The 16,508-nt window shown below is 41.3% G+C and overlaps 1 protein-coding gene across 5 annotated transcripts in view; it reads left to right on the top strand.

Moving 5' to 3' along the window:
- NCAM1 (neural cell adhesion molecule 1) overlaps positions 1 to 16,508 on the top strand; it is a 393,444-nt gene that overhangs the window by 357,822 nt on the left and 19,114 nt on the right. Inside the window, exon 19 of one of the 5 annotated variants that reach the window (XM_040426911.1) lies at positions 6,739 to 6,951. The exons of the other annotated variants lie outside the window; for them this stretch is intronic. Within the exon in view, the coding sequence (XP_040282845.1) occupies positions 6,739 to 6,818 (80 nt within the window). The 3' untranslated portion in view covers positions 6,819 to 6,951. Of the gene's footprint in view, positions 1 to 6,738; positions 6,952 to 16,508 lie in introns of those variants that run through there. 5 annotated transcript variants of the gene reach the window in all.

Below are 16,508 nucleotides of genomic sequence, written 5' to 3'. Positions count from 1 at the left end.
TCCCCTTTACGACCAGTGACCTTTCCACATAATGCATGAATGTGACAGGTCCTCCAGTGAAAAAGATGCTCTTTGTAAGTTAAAGAAGCACTGCCACAAATGTTTTATTCTCTGACCTGTTAGAAAGGTACATGACGTAAACTGGTCATAAAGTGACTGACACTCTGACTCTCCAAATAACACAGCATGTGTGGACAGAAAGGCAGTTTAGGTATTCCTATGGGAGCCTCAGTGTCAGTCTCATAGGAATGAATAGAGATGTAACTGACACAGTGTAGTGATCAGAGTGCTGGTCACATGACACAGCAGAGGATCAGAAGGGAGGTTATAACTCACAAATACAGTCACTGGTAAGAAGATTACCGTCACTACAGTTTACATCAGGTACCTTTCTAAATGAGCCAGACAATAAAGATTTTTTGGGGAGTGCCTCTTTAATATTCTCTCTGTCTTTACTTAGGATATTAGAATAAAAAAATGATTTTCTAAACAAAACAATACCTTTAAAAAGAATGTATCATCAGAAAATGACCTTTTGTTTAAATCACATTTTTATGTTAAATATATATTTTCATAATTTTTGGTGAGTTTTAAAAAAAAAAAAATTATTTGTCCATGTCACTATTTATATTTAAAAATGTATATAATCCTGAAATTTTCACACTGGCCATGACTGCCCACTAGGCCTAAAATATGTTAAGACTTCCTGTCTTTTGGACCATAGACACAATGGACAGGATCTGACCCATTGACAGGATCTGACCCATTGACATCCATAGTAGAGTTTTCTAGGCATGCTCTGTGACCTATGCAGAGGTAAAGAGGGAGCTGATAAGTTGTGATATCACCTATTGTGAATGGTGCCTGGCTGTTGTGATAATGAGTGTTGATGATAATGTCTACTGAAAAGTTACCTGCACACAGGGCAGACCTTAGATTAGTTTAGTGCCCACCCGCTACCTCTCTATCACCGTAACCAAAAAATAAAAATGTGTTTGTATATATATATAAATATATACAACTTAGTGATTTAAGTCTCCTTCTAGCGCTGCCATCTGGTACGGAGAAATCAGTCATGTGACTGTGACATTAGTATATATTGCTCCATAGTCTTCACTACCCTCACTCCCTGATGCCATAGAAAGGGAGTCCTACAGAGCAGTAGCCAGAAGATAATCGTAAAACTGCCATGAAGAACAGTCTGTGTGCAGAGCTGTAGGGATTCTGGCACTTCCTTGAGCAGCCCCACAGGTCACACACCCCTAAGGCCGGTCCTGTCTGTACAGAACATTAAGTCATGACCTATTATTAGACTTAAAAGCCAATGTAAAAATTGCATAATTATATACATTTAAAAAAATATATATATATGGTATATACCATATTTTTTGCTTTATAAGATGCACCTGATTATAAGATGCACCTAGGTTTTTGAGGAGGAAAATAAGAAAAAAAATATTTTGAACCAAAAGGTGTGCTTTTGGTGGATTTTGAACTAACGGTGGTCCGTCGATGACATTGTTATGGGGGACCTGTGGATGACGCACTGTTATGGGGGATCTGTGGATGACAATGTTATGGAGGATCTGTGGCTGAATAACTGTTATGGGGGACCTGTGGCTGACGCACTGTCATGGGGGATCTGTGGATTACACACTGTTATGGGGGATCTGTGGCTGACGCACTGTTATGGGGGACCTTTGGCTGACGCACTGTTATGGGGACCTTTGGCTGACGCACTGTCATGGGGGACCTGTGGATTACACACTGTTATGGGGGACCTGTGGATGACGCACTGTCATGGGGGACCTGTGGATTACACACTGTTATGGGGGACCTGTGGATGACGCACTGTCATGGGGGACCTGTGGATTACACACTGTTATGGGGGACCTGTGGATGACACACTGTTATGGGGGATCTGTGGATGTCACATTGTTATGGGGATCTGTGGATGATAACTTTTATGGGGGATCTGTGGATGATGCACTGTTATGGGGGATGTGTGCTGTGACACATAGGGCCATGAGGGGGATCAGCATAAGATGCTATATGTGTGGATGACACACATATATCATCTTATGCTGGTCCCCCTCATGGACCTATGTTTCACAGCATTACTTTATTAATATGTGTCCCATTACACTCTGCGCACTGCGGTCCCTTTGTATGTAAAGTCTATTTCTTTAATGCTGAAGCAATCGCTCTCCTTTGATAAACTAGCCTAATCGCCTGAAACAGTACTCACTCTATGAATGCAGCGGTCCGACCGGCGTGTGACGTCACTCAGTCATTCACGCTCCTCACACTTCATTAATAAAGCAGGAGCGCGACTGACTGACTGATGTCACGCGCCGGCCGGACCGCTGCATTCATAGTGAGTACTGTTTCAGGCGATTAGGCTAGTTTATCAAAGGAGAGCGATTGCTTCAGCATTACAGAATTAGACTTTACATACAAAGAGACTGCTGTGTGCGGGGCCTGGTGTAATACAGTGGCTGCGCCGGGCCCTGCCGCGAGTTGCCAGCCTCCAGCCCCTCCTCCCACCCCGTATAACTGTAACTGATGTATCGCCGGCCGCGCTGTGCAGCATACCGGCCCGCTATACATCAGTGTCAGCCGTGTAAAAATGACACCATCGCTTTAAAAGACGCACTGCCATTTCCCCCCCACTTTTGGGGGGAGGGAAGTGCATCTTATAAAGTGAAAAATACGGTAAATAGTATCCTGGAAATAAATAAATAAATTTTAAAAATACCAAAAATTCGAAATAAAAAATATGTTTAACTTAAAAATGTTAATTTTCTGATGACACCTTCCCTTTAAGGAATGAATATTAACAGAAAATGTATTAGGAATTATGATCAATACATGTGCTTTGCTCGCATTTATGTATTTTAAATTAGGTATGCTTGGATTCTTCAGTATAGGTCTACTTTCACACTCGCATTTTGGCTTTCCGTTTGTGAGATCCATGGATCTCACAAGCGGTCCAAAACGGATCAGTTTGCATTCTGAATGGAAAAGGATCCGCTCAGAATGCATCAGTTTGCATCAGTTCAGTCTCCATTCCACTTTGGAGACAGACACCAAAACGCTGCAAGCGTCTGATGAAACTGAGCCAAACGGATCAGTTTTCACTGACACAATCTGGCACAATAGAAAACGGATCCGTCCTCCATTGACTTTCAATGGTGTTCAAGACAGATCCGTCTTGGCTATGTTAAAGATAATACAAACGGATCCGTTCTGAACGGATGCAGACGGATGTACTATCTGAACGGATCCGTCGATGACGCGAGTGTGAAAGTAGCCTAAACAATATATTGTAACAGAACGAATGCCTAGAGTATCCGTGAAGAAGATCCATATACAAATGTAATGCTATCTCGCAAAACATGTCTTTTGGGGTAGAAGTTTAATATTCATTATGTGCCTGTCAGTTCTTTTAACGATTGAGGACTTGTCAATACATCTGTAATTCTGTGTTAACTTTACTGGCTGGGTAGGATTTATAGCACATTTCGGAACTACGGTGCAGTAATAAAGCAAAAACTGTACCAAAAGAGCAGAAAAAGCAGTAATTGCTTAATGGTTGTCATTTTTCAAAATGTCACATCATTTGTTAGAGCAAGATTACATATAGAAATATCAGAGGGTCTATCTGTGTTATAATGCCCTGGAAGGTGGGATCCCCACTATGAGCAAGCAATTCCCATTCAGGCAGATATAACTATAGCTGATCACTCGGCTATCTTCAAGATCTTTTAAAGAATATTTGGTGGTGTTATTTTTAATTTTCAATGTCACTATATAAAAAAAAAAATACTAAGGGTACATGCACACAGAAAAATGACCATGTGACAGACTTTTTTTTTGGCGGCTGTCACATACCATGTTTCCCCGAAAATAAGACATCCCCCGAAAATAAGACCTACCTCTAGTTTTGCCTATCGCTGTAATATAAGGCATCCCCCCGAAAATAACGCCTCCCCGATAATAAAGCATCCCCCGAAAATAACGCCTCCCCGATTATAAAGCATCGGCCGAACATAATGACTCCCCGATAATAAAGCATCGGCCGGACATAATGCCTTTCCGATTATAAAGCAAGCCACCCCAGAATGTAAGGAGCTCACTGATTGGCCGCAGCCGCCGCCAGGACAAGCTGCCACCTTTTTCCGCCCGCTGCTCGCTCTGCCCTGATGGAGTCTCACAACTTGGCTGGCACGGACACACAGGGGACGGGGTGACAGGTAGGGGGGGGGGAATATCTGATGGAAGGAGGGGGATGTCTGGTGAAGATGAGGGGGGGGGAACTAAAAACGGTAATTAAAATGACACAGGCTGATCAGAGGGGGGAATCAAAATGACACGGGGGGGATCAGAAGGGGGTACTAAAATGCTATAGTAATCCCCCCCCCTCTGATTCTCCTGTACCATTTTGATTCCCCCTTCTGATCCCCCTGTGTCATTTTAAGTGATCCCCCTCCCCACCCTGATTTCCTTTTTTTTTGTTCAACAATAAATGTGTACCGTATTTTTCTTCATGGAAAAATAAGACATCCCCTGAAAATAAGACCTAGCGCATCTTTTGGAGCAAAAATTAATATAAGACACTGTCTTATTTTCGGGGAAACAGGGTAGCTGTTTTTAGAACCACTGCAGTTTATGGGGCTATTAACATGGCGGTTTTTTTAAACGCCCATTGAATACCATCTGGCAAAAAAAAGGACAGTTTTGGTTTTCACGGGCAGACAGACCCCATTAAAATCAGTGGGCCCATTATTAATGACCGTGTAGACAGCAGTGCACCCATCAAACGGTGGTTAAAAACTGGTTAAAATGCCTTTCAGGGGTTAACAAAAAATGTATATATATAGTTACCTCATCCATTTGAAAGTGCTCCCAGTGTTAGTTTATTTCTAGTGCAGAGCAAGTGTCAGTGCGCTGAAGTGGATGGGGTGAGATTGTTTTTGTTATTTTTTGCACCCATCAAAATAGTGAATATTTTATACTGGGGGGACCCTATTGGGGGATTTTATATACAGGAGGCAATATTGAAGAGATTTTACATACAGGGTAGAACTCTGGCGGACCTTATAGATATTGGGGCTATTATGGGGCATTATAGACCCTGGGAGCATTACAGAGGGGCCATTATAGATACTGTGGGCTTTGTGGGGTATACTGAGGGCACTGCAAGGGTTGGGATGCTAAAAAATTAATAAATGAACTTCATCAAAGCAGATACAAGACCATTAAAGCCATTAAAAACAGACAAACGGACAGAAAATGGATTCATACATGGATGAAGAATGGCCATAAAAAAAACTGCAGTTTTTTTAGCAGCCTTTTTTACACTGTCATGTGCATAGAGCCTAAAATACTGCAGTATTCGCTTTGGTCACTAAAGGCCCCTTTACATGGCCCGATGTAGCAAGGAATTGTCGAGAAGGAAGCGTTCCTTCCTGTCAATCACTTGCTCATCAGTGGAGGATAAAGCTGTATTTGCAAGCTTTAATCCCCTCTACAGTATAGGGAGGAGTGATCCCTAATGCCATTGCTTGTACCCATACAGTATCATTATTTTCCATTGTTTAGATGGCACCATCTGCAAGCAAACTATGATTTAGGCTAGTTTTACACTAGCACTAAATTGTTCTGGCATGCTGTTCCGGTAGAATTACAGACTGCCGGAGTTCATCATATCTAGCATAGCTGGATACTACCTTTTCCCGCCACAGCCCATTAACTATATCAGGCCTGTTTCCAGTAACAGTGCCGGGATTTCGCTGGACAAAAAACGCTGCTTGCAGTGGTATTTGTCCAGCCGACTCTCAGCACTAATGCCAGAAACAACCCGGGTCCCATTATAGTCAAGGGGTTCTGGCGGGGAAAGGTGGTATCCGGCTATTCCAGACATGATGAACTCCGGCAGGTTGTTCCGTTAGAGGAACGGTTTAGCGCTAGTGTGAAACTAGCTTTAGGTGTCTGCACGAACGATCATATTACCCGATAAACAGTCATTTCACATGTTCATCAGGTGAGTAACACCTTTACACTGGCAGATTATCGCTAACAAATAAAACAGAATCTGCAATCAGAAAATAAAAATAGATTAGCTAAAAAGGATGTGTCGCTATTGGGCTTTAACTGGCAGAAAAATATACGTGACACATTCCCTTTAAGACATTGTGCAAAAGGACTACTCTGGTATTTTCAGTGGTATTGCATTCATAAACAGAATAGGTCCAGACATATAGTAGATCACTTTAGAGTATTATCGTGATGTTTAATTGTCTTTGAGTTGTTTTTTGTTTTTTTTTACATTTTTCCTGCTCAGCATATTTTTTACCTCTATTTTTTGCCCTGGTGTCTTGCGCTTACCTCCTGTCTGAGCCCCTATTTGCTGCTAACAGCTTCTGCTTCTTGGCTTGCTTCTGTAACTATGCAATTCCTTTAAGAGCCACCATCTTTTTTTTTTTCTTTTCTTGTTTGGCTATGCTGAGTTTTGTTACATTTTCTTTCTCTGTATTTGTGACCTGTTCATTTTCTTATCTGTTTTCTCTTTCTTTTTCCTTCCTCTCTTTCCTATGGTTTCTCCCACCTCCCTCCTCTGTCCCTGATTTCTTCCTTGTCTGTTATACGTCACTTCAACTACCCCTGGACATCCATTCTTCTACATGCACCAATTACTCTCGCCAACAACCTCTTTCCTTGGAATCATTGCATCAGCAACCAGTATCGGGAACTGTACTGTGTCATCCACCTCCGCAGCTTTGCTCGCCTTATTTGTGATTGTACTTTTCTCTTAAACTACTTTTTAATTTGCTCCTGTCGATGAGAAGCAACCATTCAAGCAATCCCATGTCATGTGTCTGAAATTTTATTTTCTACTTTTTTTTAAGTTTAGGGAATTTGGGGAAATAAACTCATTTCTAACTTTTAGCCTCCACCAGGTTGTAGTCACCTCTGAATGGAAGGTTAGACTGAGATGTCTTATTGAATAAAAGGGCAAGTGGTCTCATGGTAGAAAATGGTTTAGGGGAATTCAAGGCAGCTTTAAAGGGTTATTCCAGTTTTTTTAGTTAATTTTCAATTTGGCTGGTAAAGGGTTGATCCTTAAGTAAAAAGGCACTCACCTGCTCCCTGATGCTCAGTTTCAGCACCTAGGATCCAGTCCAGCTCTTTCCTGTCTCTGGCATGTAAACATCCAGATGGAGTCACATGTGCTTCTCTGGACAATCACCGGGACCACAGGTGATGTGTCTTCAAATTGTCAGGTCATGTGCCACTGCGGGACCTGTCACAGCTAAAGCCAGTGATTGGCTGCAGCAGGACCTGTGACCCCCTTGGAATATGTACGAGAGAAGCTGGAACAGAGTGCCGATGAGCAGGTACTGTAAGAGCCTTTTTTATTTTAGGTTTAGCACTCTACTGACCAGTTGATAGAAGAGCTGGAATAACCCTTTAAGGTGACCTTAAATAGGGTAATCATTTTTTTAAAGAACTTAGGAACATGTCAAGGTTGGAGCAAATCAAGTAGAGTGTCCTTATGAATATATGAATAAACATAAAAAGTATAGTCTGATCATGGTGACTAAAAGGGTAAATGCCACTCCTGCTCATGGGCTGGTATTGCAGTTGATCCCCTTTCAAGTTAATGGAGATAAGCTGCAATACCAAACATATCCCATGAACAAGCTGTGCTGTTCTGGGGGGAAAAAAGCAGTGCTTTATACATTTATGTCTGTATGTTATGGAGTAAAAAAATGTAGAGTTACTGGTGAGTTTGATAGAGAGCCATCCCTTAAAACATACAAATGCAAAGCGCACATCAAAATCATATCACTGGCCAACCATCCAAAATCAAGTTCTTAGGAAATGTAACAGTTTCAAGGCAATTTTACAAAATCTGCATGGACAAATAATACACAATGCTAGAGCTATACAATGACTTAAGGAATGTCATGCCACACGATGCCATGATGGTGGGATTTAAGTAACATGGCTTTTTTGATGACATGGTGGTGGGGTTTGAATCACATGATTTTTTTTAAATAGAAATCAGCTGAAATATTTAGTTAAAGTTGTACCACATAATAGTTATTAACCAAATTTTGGTAACAGAAATGTTATCCATCCCTTGAGTCTCATTGTGACCCTGGGTTCTAAAATGTATGTGACCTAATGATTCTCATGGACTTGCTCCTTCCAGATAACATCACCCATCTCACTGCTTGCACTGGAAACCAAGCTCTGTGGGCTGAACTAATAAGTATGAGAATGTCACTTCACAATTCCCATTCACTTACATAATAAAGAAGCGGCCATTGTGTATATGATTCCGTTGGGAGCTGCATCCTACAGCATGATATATTCATTTTTCCTACAGCCACGTCATATTGATCATATTATGCTCTTAAACCAGTGACATCAATATAATTCTGGTCTCTCTAGTGCTACCAATGGGTAGCTCCCCTGTTAACCCATAAAATAACCTTAAAACATAACAAGGAATATTAGCCATACCAAATAGCCATGTTGTCTATCATCCCTTGTCATATTGACATTGACTTGAAGCATATTTGCATTCCAATATAATGAGGACAGTGGGAAAATGACTTAAAATATGGCTAAAATATTAGTGAGTAATTTTCACCCTTTCAGTAGTCTGCTGTTCTCCCTTCAATGTTATATGTAATGTTAACACAATTGAATTACAGATATTTAAAGTTGGTTTACAAGTAGATATTCCACCTCCTGATATGATTCAAAATGGGGCATATGGATTGACCCATGGCGGTTCCTTTAAAATTAATAATTTTTTTAAAATAATTTAACAGCAGCAAATATCAGTGTTATAAAAGTGTTCAAAAGTATCAGCAATGTGTTCACAACAAGCAAATAAAGCTGAATTTGTGGCCACGTGGGTTTTTAGAAAGGACGAGGATATCAGGTTTTACAAGCTCCCCCATGAGCTGGCCATGTAGGAAATAGAAGCTTGTCATATAGGACACACTATATATACATACCTACACTTGGCAGATATGCTGCAAATTTTGCGGATGGAAAAATCCACACTATATTATACTAGCAGAAAAGTGGATGATAGTTTAACAAATTTCATTCACACATAGCAGGAAAACATTCACTGGGAATCTGCACAGAAATTGATCTGCAGTGAGGAATTTAATTCTATAATGTCAATTTATTTCAGATTTTCACCACTAATTTCACCCATTGCAACATATAAGGTAAAATACACAATAAATCCCAAAACATTCTGCAGGTATAACCTGCAGATCTTGTCACAGATTACATCCCTTAAAGGCATTTTCATGTTCCAGAAGCACCTTTTGTCCATGGATCGTGCCTGGTATTGCAGATCAGCCTCATCCCTTGAATGGGGATGAACTTCAGTACCACACACAGCCCACAGACAAGACAGGTGCTGAAAGAAAGCATTTTTTTTTTTTTTTTACTAAAACCATACAACTTATGTACTGTTATAATGCGTATAGCTTAGCCACCATTACATGGAGAGACAAGTAGTTTTGTTTGTATAGTACACATCATCATAAGAACTACTTCATTTCTTCATGTTATATTTTCCTTTACATAATGTACCTGGTGTAAAGGAAGTCGGTACATAGGGTGGGACACTAATTTTCGCTCTAGAGTTTGTGAATTTATTAGTAACCAGTGCAGTTTCTGAATGACTTACGTACCATTAGTGCCTGATGACTCACAAATGTTACTGGTTCCTAGTTAGTCTTACAAGGTATCTTGATAAAACGTGCCAGCAGCCTGCACGAAGTAGTTTAGTTTTGTAGACAACGCACTAGACATATGCAATAATAAAGAGCAACAAGACATTAAAGGGTTTCTACCACCAGAAATACTGTTATGTAGCTGACTGAGATTAGCGATGCGCTCATGTCAGCACTACATAACAGTATGTTTCAGACATTTGTCCCTGGAGCCGTTTTTGTAAAATAACCACTTTTATAATATGCTAATGAGCTTCTAGGTGCTCAGCAGGTGCGTAAAATCAGCACCTAGACTAGAGGCTCCGTCTACTCACCCTTTATCCCGCCCAGGTCCCCTGTTCTGCCCGCCTCGCTCCTCTTGATTGATGTCACCGTTCCCTGCATCGCAGACGAAATCCCGCGCCTGCGCCGTTCACTATTTTATTCGGCGCAGTGAGTGAATGATGCGCTCCTGGTGCCGGATTCCTCACTGCGCCTGCGCCGACTACGTCACAGTGAGGAAGCCGGCATCAGGAGAGCGGCCTTCACCGACTGCGCCTGCGCCGAATACAGAAGTGAACGGCGCAGGCGCGGGATTTCGTCCGCGATGTAGGGAACAGTGACATCAATCAAGAGGAGCGAGGCGGGCAGAACAGGGGACCTGGGCGGGATAAAGCGTGAGTAGACTGAGCCTCTAGGTGCTGATTTTACGCCCACATAGCACCTAGAGGCTCATTAGCATATAATAAAAGTGTTTCTTTTAAAAAAACGGCTGCAGGGACAAATGTCAGAAACATACTGTTATGTAGTGCTGACATTGGCGCATCGCTAATGTCAGTAAGCTACATAATGGTATTTTTGGTGGTAGAAACCCTTTAAGCCACTATTTTTGTAAAATGCACCGAGATGATATTGTATAGTTATGTTTATGTTCTGTCCATCATTTTCTCTTCTGTTACTTATCTTCTTTATTGCACATTGAAATTAAAATTTCAAGACATTTATGTAGAAGTATCAGAAGACAAGATCTATATAGCTGATACACTATGTTTTATAGTTGTTTCCTATGAAGGCAGGCATTTTGTTGTAGACTGGTTTCTTATTGGCTATAGTCTAATCGGTGTCAGTTTAAAGAGGACCTTTCCCCACTCCGGACATGCCTGTAGGTACATGCATTCCCCATGTAATAACAATTCTGGAGCATCTTTTCTTATGGCTCTATGTTGTACCATTCCTTTATTATTTCTACTAGAAGTTATGAACAAATTGCTAGCAGTCTGCATTAAGGGTACAGACAGGCTCAGACTGGCCCACAGGGGTACAGGTGAATCCCCCGGTGGGCCCCTGAGCAAGGTTGGCCCTTAATCTCCCACCCCTTGCACAAGTGGCACAGAGGGGAGCTAACAAGTTGGGGGTGTGTACCTGCACAGTCTCACTCTATCCAGTTAATGCTGCCATTGTCAGACTGTGCAGGTACACCCCCCCAACTGGGGTGCCTAGGGCCCACCAGTAAAATTTATTTTGGGGGCCCAAAGTACGGATACATTTAAGTATTACCTGCTCACACAGCAGCAAGAGGCTACCAGATGATTGACTATGAGGGTCCTTGCAGCAACTTTGAGAAGGTAGATCTTGGGGAGAAGAGGACACTGGCAGCTTTTCTCTATACCTAGAAGTCATCTCAGCTCTGATCGTGTCTATAATAATAAATTGTGGAGTTTCTTTAATAATCTATCAAGATTTTATATGAGCATAGGCTAGTTGTGGTGCTGTACATTGAATATATGTATGTAGTGAAATAAGTCTACTGTGTTATGTCACACTTGTGCAAGGGGTGGGAGACTGAGGGCCCTCCTTGCTCAGGGAATTCACCTGTACCCCTGTGGGCCAGTCCGAGCCTATCTGTACCCTTACTGCAGACTGCTATTAATTCATTCATAACTTCTAGTAGAAATAATATAGGAAAAGCACAACATAGAGTCATAAGAATCGATGCTCCAGAATTGTTATTACATGGGGAATGCATGAGCTGTTAAACAGGCAAGTCAGGAGAGGTGAAAGGTCCACTTTAAAGGGTTTGTCCGCTTTTCTTATATAGATCATCCTCAGGATAGGTTAATGACCCCTTAAGGACCCTGGGATTTTCCATTTTTGCGTTTTCATTTTTTACTCCCTGCCTTCCCATAGTCCTAACTTTTTTATTTTTCCATTCACATAGCCTTATGAGGGCTTATTTTTTTGCAGGACAAGTTGTACTTTCTAACGGCACCATTTACGGTTGCATACCATGTAGTAGGAAGCAGGAAAAAAATTCCAAATGTGGTAGAATTGTGAAAAAACGCAATTCTGATAAAGGTTTTTATTTTTTTTTACACTGTACAATATGCAGTAAATTGACCTGTTATCTTCATTTTCCAGGTCAGTCTGGTTCCAACGATACCACACTTGTATAATTTTTATTGCGTTTTAATACTGAATTTTTTTTTTAAACCTTTTCTGACCTCTATAACTTTTTTGTAGCTATGTGTACAGGGCTATGTGAGGGCTCATTTTTTGCAAGATGATCTTTTCTTTTCAGTGATACCATATTTTAAGTGTGTGCCATTTTTTTTATCACTTTTTGTTAAAAAATTATTGGGTAGTTTAGGTGACAAAAAATAGCAAATTGGCTGTTTTCATTTTTTCCCGCTACGCCATTTGCCGTATGCCATTAATATTGTTATATTTTAATGGTATGGGCATTTTCGCACGCAGCGATACCCATGATGTTTATTTTTTTATTGGTTAAGGATTTTTAATTTAAGGAAAGGGGGGTGATTTGAACTTTTAGGTTTTTTATTTATTTTTTATATTTGTAAAAACTTTTTTTACTTTTTTTTTTACTTTTTTTTAAGTCACGTTGAGTGACAATAACTGGCAATCATTTGATTGCCCATAGTATTCAGTGATGACTAAATAGCCATCATTGAAAACTTAATTTGCACTATATCAATACAAGGCTGCCACCTAGTGGCATGTATTGATATATACATCTAATTGACTCTGAAGCTTGCTTGAGGCTTCGGTCAATTAGCGCAAGGTAACAGATTCCCGGGGAAAGCTGTTACTGGACCGGAAGCGCGCGACTTCTGGTTCCAGTCTGCGCAGATGCCGTGGTCACATTTGACCACGGCATCTGAAGGGTAAGATGCATGCGATCAGACATAAAGTAGCAGAAACCCTGCGGCTAAGGCGCCTGCTGCACGTGCGAGTGAGCACCATGTTTAGGGATCGGACCCATGACGTACAGCTACGTCATGGGTCCTTAAAGGGTTAATATCAGATCAGCGGGGGCAAACTGCTTTGGTGAGCAGGTGTAATCACAACACCACTGTCCCCACTCACTTGAACATCCCATTGATAGCTCATCAATATAGAAAAGCTGACAACCCCTTTAACTGACATGTTACAGTAGGTCATGAGTGGGCTTTAAAGTATTGTGTATTATAATAATGGGCTATGATCGTATCTTCTGTATGTCCCTTTATAGCCACAATGTCCTATCAAATTTTATAAATTTGGTTACATTCAATTTGTTTTCTACAAACTAAGTTTCAAATGCACATGTATGACACGAGATATTGTACGTGTCCGTCCTTTATGGATAATAAAAGGAAGAAGTTAAGCAACCAAGAATCTATTGAGTCTTGAGAATTACTGCATGCCTGCGCACGTCGCTGTGTAAATCAGGGGTTCCCAGCCTTTTCTTACCTTGTGAACCACATTCAACTTTGACTGATATTCATGAACTGCATTCATCTCAAAGAATTTGACATCTTGGTATGATTCCACACACAATGGCACTCTTGATTAGGATATGCTGCAGTATTGTCATATTGGGGATTCTGAGCCCCTGGCTGTTGTAGAATAGATTTTCTGTCCTGGATATAACAATTTTAAGGTAATGAAATATAAGTGTAGTTCCAGTGTTACCCAGGGAACATCCATGCACTCTAAGTTATGTGTTCTCAACCATGAACAAACATGGGGTTTACTGTAGGTACCTAACCAGGAACAGTAATCTCTCCTGACGTGAAATATCTCCCCATGTAATAACTCTGGAGCATCTTTTCATATAACTATGTGGTGTTGTTCTCTTATTTCTACTAGTTTATAAATGAATTGCCAACAGTCTGCAATAAAGTTTCAACTGGGGGTTACCAGTTGGGGGTGTCCCTGCACAGTCTAACGCTATCCAATCAGTGCTGCTAGTGCTTGTCCTAGAAATACTGCTAAATTGTCTTCATCAAGGCTGCTTATTAACAAACCCAAAAACCAGAATGATGAAATAGGGTCACCAGATACTTTTTGCTCCCTGTATATTACCACTTTAGGGATGTTGTGGTATTTTTTTTTTTTTTTTTTTTACCATGGCATCATGCCATTTGACCATTAGTAAAACATATTAACCCTTGTACTTTTCTATGTAAAATGTCACTTTTGTCACCTATACATATATTTGTCAGTGATATGGCCTTCAGTAGGGATGAACATCAGCACCCTTTAGTTTAGGCAGCTTTGAGAGTTCTGTGACAACCTGCTCTGCCTATGACGCTCCCGGTTTCACAACAGCGCTTTCTCTGCTTCCTCTCTGTATTTTGGCTTGTCCATTCTCCTGCTTGCTGAAAGGATTTGTCTGTGAAAGATATTTTTGTAAAAGGAATGGATGGAGCATGTATGTATAATTGTCGAACGAAGCCAAAAGCCATATACTTGTATCTCTTGTACAGTTAATTTCACCAGTGGAGAATTTCCTATTAATAAAATTCTAGAAAAATAAAGATAAGGCGTGTGGATTTTTTTATCATTTATTTAACTGGATATGCTAAATGTTTAGAATATTTCCAATTTCTATCTTGTGTGAAATTTACAGCTACGAAATATCGCATGTAGAACAGATTCCTTTTTCTTCTTTTAGTTGAAGTGGTTCCCAACTACAGTATAAATCAATAAAGCTGGATCTACGGCCCACGGCACAGAGATCAGAGCAACGCTACATCATAACTAGTGAAAGTGAATTGGGTCAAATTTTGACCTACAAGCTGCAAGAAATCCAATCCAACTGTAGTAAGAAATGCAACCCTACTGGATTTCCTGCGATTGCTGGGTCACAGTAATCACAACTTGCAGGTTTCAAGAAAGTTTCCCTAGTCGTGATGTGGCATGGTGTTGTACCCTTTGGCTATCAGTGATGGCCAGTTCGCAGTGTTCACCAGCGAACACATGCGGGCTGCCATCTTTAGTAAGGTTAGACTCACCCGCCCGGCGATGCACAGGTAAGCCCTTACCTGTGCCGCGAGCCGGTCTGAAATCAAATGCGGTCACCGGGAGCAGGCAGTTCCGAGAACAGCCCAATGAAGGCCCCCGGTGGCTGTTCTCGGAACTGCCTGCTCCCGGTGAGCGCATTTGATTTCAGACCGGCTTGCGGCACAGGCACAGGTAATGGCTTACCTGTGCATCGCCGGCCGGGTGAGTCTAACCTTACTAAAGATGGCAGCCCGCATATGTTCGCTGGCGAACACTGCGAACTGGCCATCACTGTTGGCCATGCAACTTATTTGTGAAGCCTTAACAATGACACTTCTCTGTCTCCCTTGTGGCCACAAACACCTCAAGCCATACCTGATGGTGCTAATTAAATCAATGGGTATAGGCCTCTCCAGAGGTCCATTTTGATGAAAACCTGTAAACCACATGCTTCCTCTGACACAGAATAGGCTGTATCAATTATGCCATGTATAGAGAATTCATAATCTAATGTAGAGTGCAGTTCAGGAATATTTGTCTGGTGTGCTTTACAACCTTCAGCTTCACTTCAAAGATCACAGAAGGAAGACCTGCAAGCAGAATTCAGCCATTTTGGATACAGCTCAACAGATTTATGAAAACTTTGTTGTCCATAGCAACCAATCACAGTGCAGCTTTCATTTTTCATGAGCAGCATATGAATTAAAAGCTAAACTCTCTGACTGGTTGCTATGGGCAGCAAGGACAGTTTTTCTTTTTAGACAGTTTCATAAAGCACTATATACACTCACCTTAAGAATTATTAGGAACACCATACTAATACGGTGTTGGACCCCCTTTTGCCTTCAGAACTGCCTTAATTCTACGTGGCATTGATTCAACAAGGTGCTGATAGCATTCTTTAGAAATGTTGGCCCATATTGATAGGATAGCATCTTGCAGTTGATGGAGATTTGAGGGATGCACATCCAGGGCACGAAGCTCCCGTTCCACCACATCCCAAAGATGCTCTATTGGGTTGAGATCTGGTGACTGTGGGGGCCATTTTAGTACAGTGAACTCATTGTCATGTTCAAGAAACCAATTTGAACTGATTCGAGCTTTGTGACATGGTGCATTATCCTGCTGGAAGTAGCCATCAGAGGATGGATACATGTTCTCATTCTGTTTACGCCAAATTCGGACTCTACCATTTGAATGTCTCAACAGAAATCGAGACTCATCAGACCAGGCAACATTTTTCCAGTCTTAAACAGTCCAATTTTGGTGAGCTCGTGCAAATTGTAACCTCTTTTTCCTATTTGTAGTGGAGATGAGTGGTACCCGGTGGGGTCTTCTGCTGTTGTAGCCCATCCGCCTCAAGGTTGTGCATGTTGTGGCTTCACAAATGCTTTGCTGCATACCTCGGCTGTAACGAGTGGTTATTTCAGTCAACGTTGCTCTTCTATCAGCTTGAATCAGTCGGCC

Source organism: Bufo bufo, chromosome 1 (assembly GCF_905171765.1).
Source record: "Bufo bufo chromosome 1, aBufBuf1.1, whole genome shotgun sequence".
Lineage (NCBI taxonomy): Eukaryota > Metazoa > Chordata > Amphibia > Anura > Bufonidae > Bufo > Bufo bufo.
The sequence above is the reverse complement of the archived record's forward strand: the minus strand, read 5'-3'. Positions and strand labels throughout refer to the sequence as shown.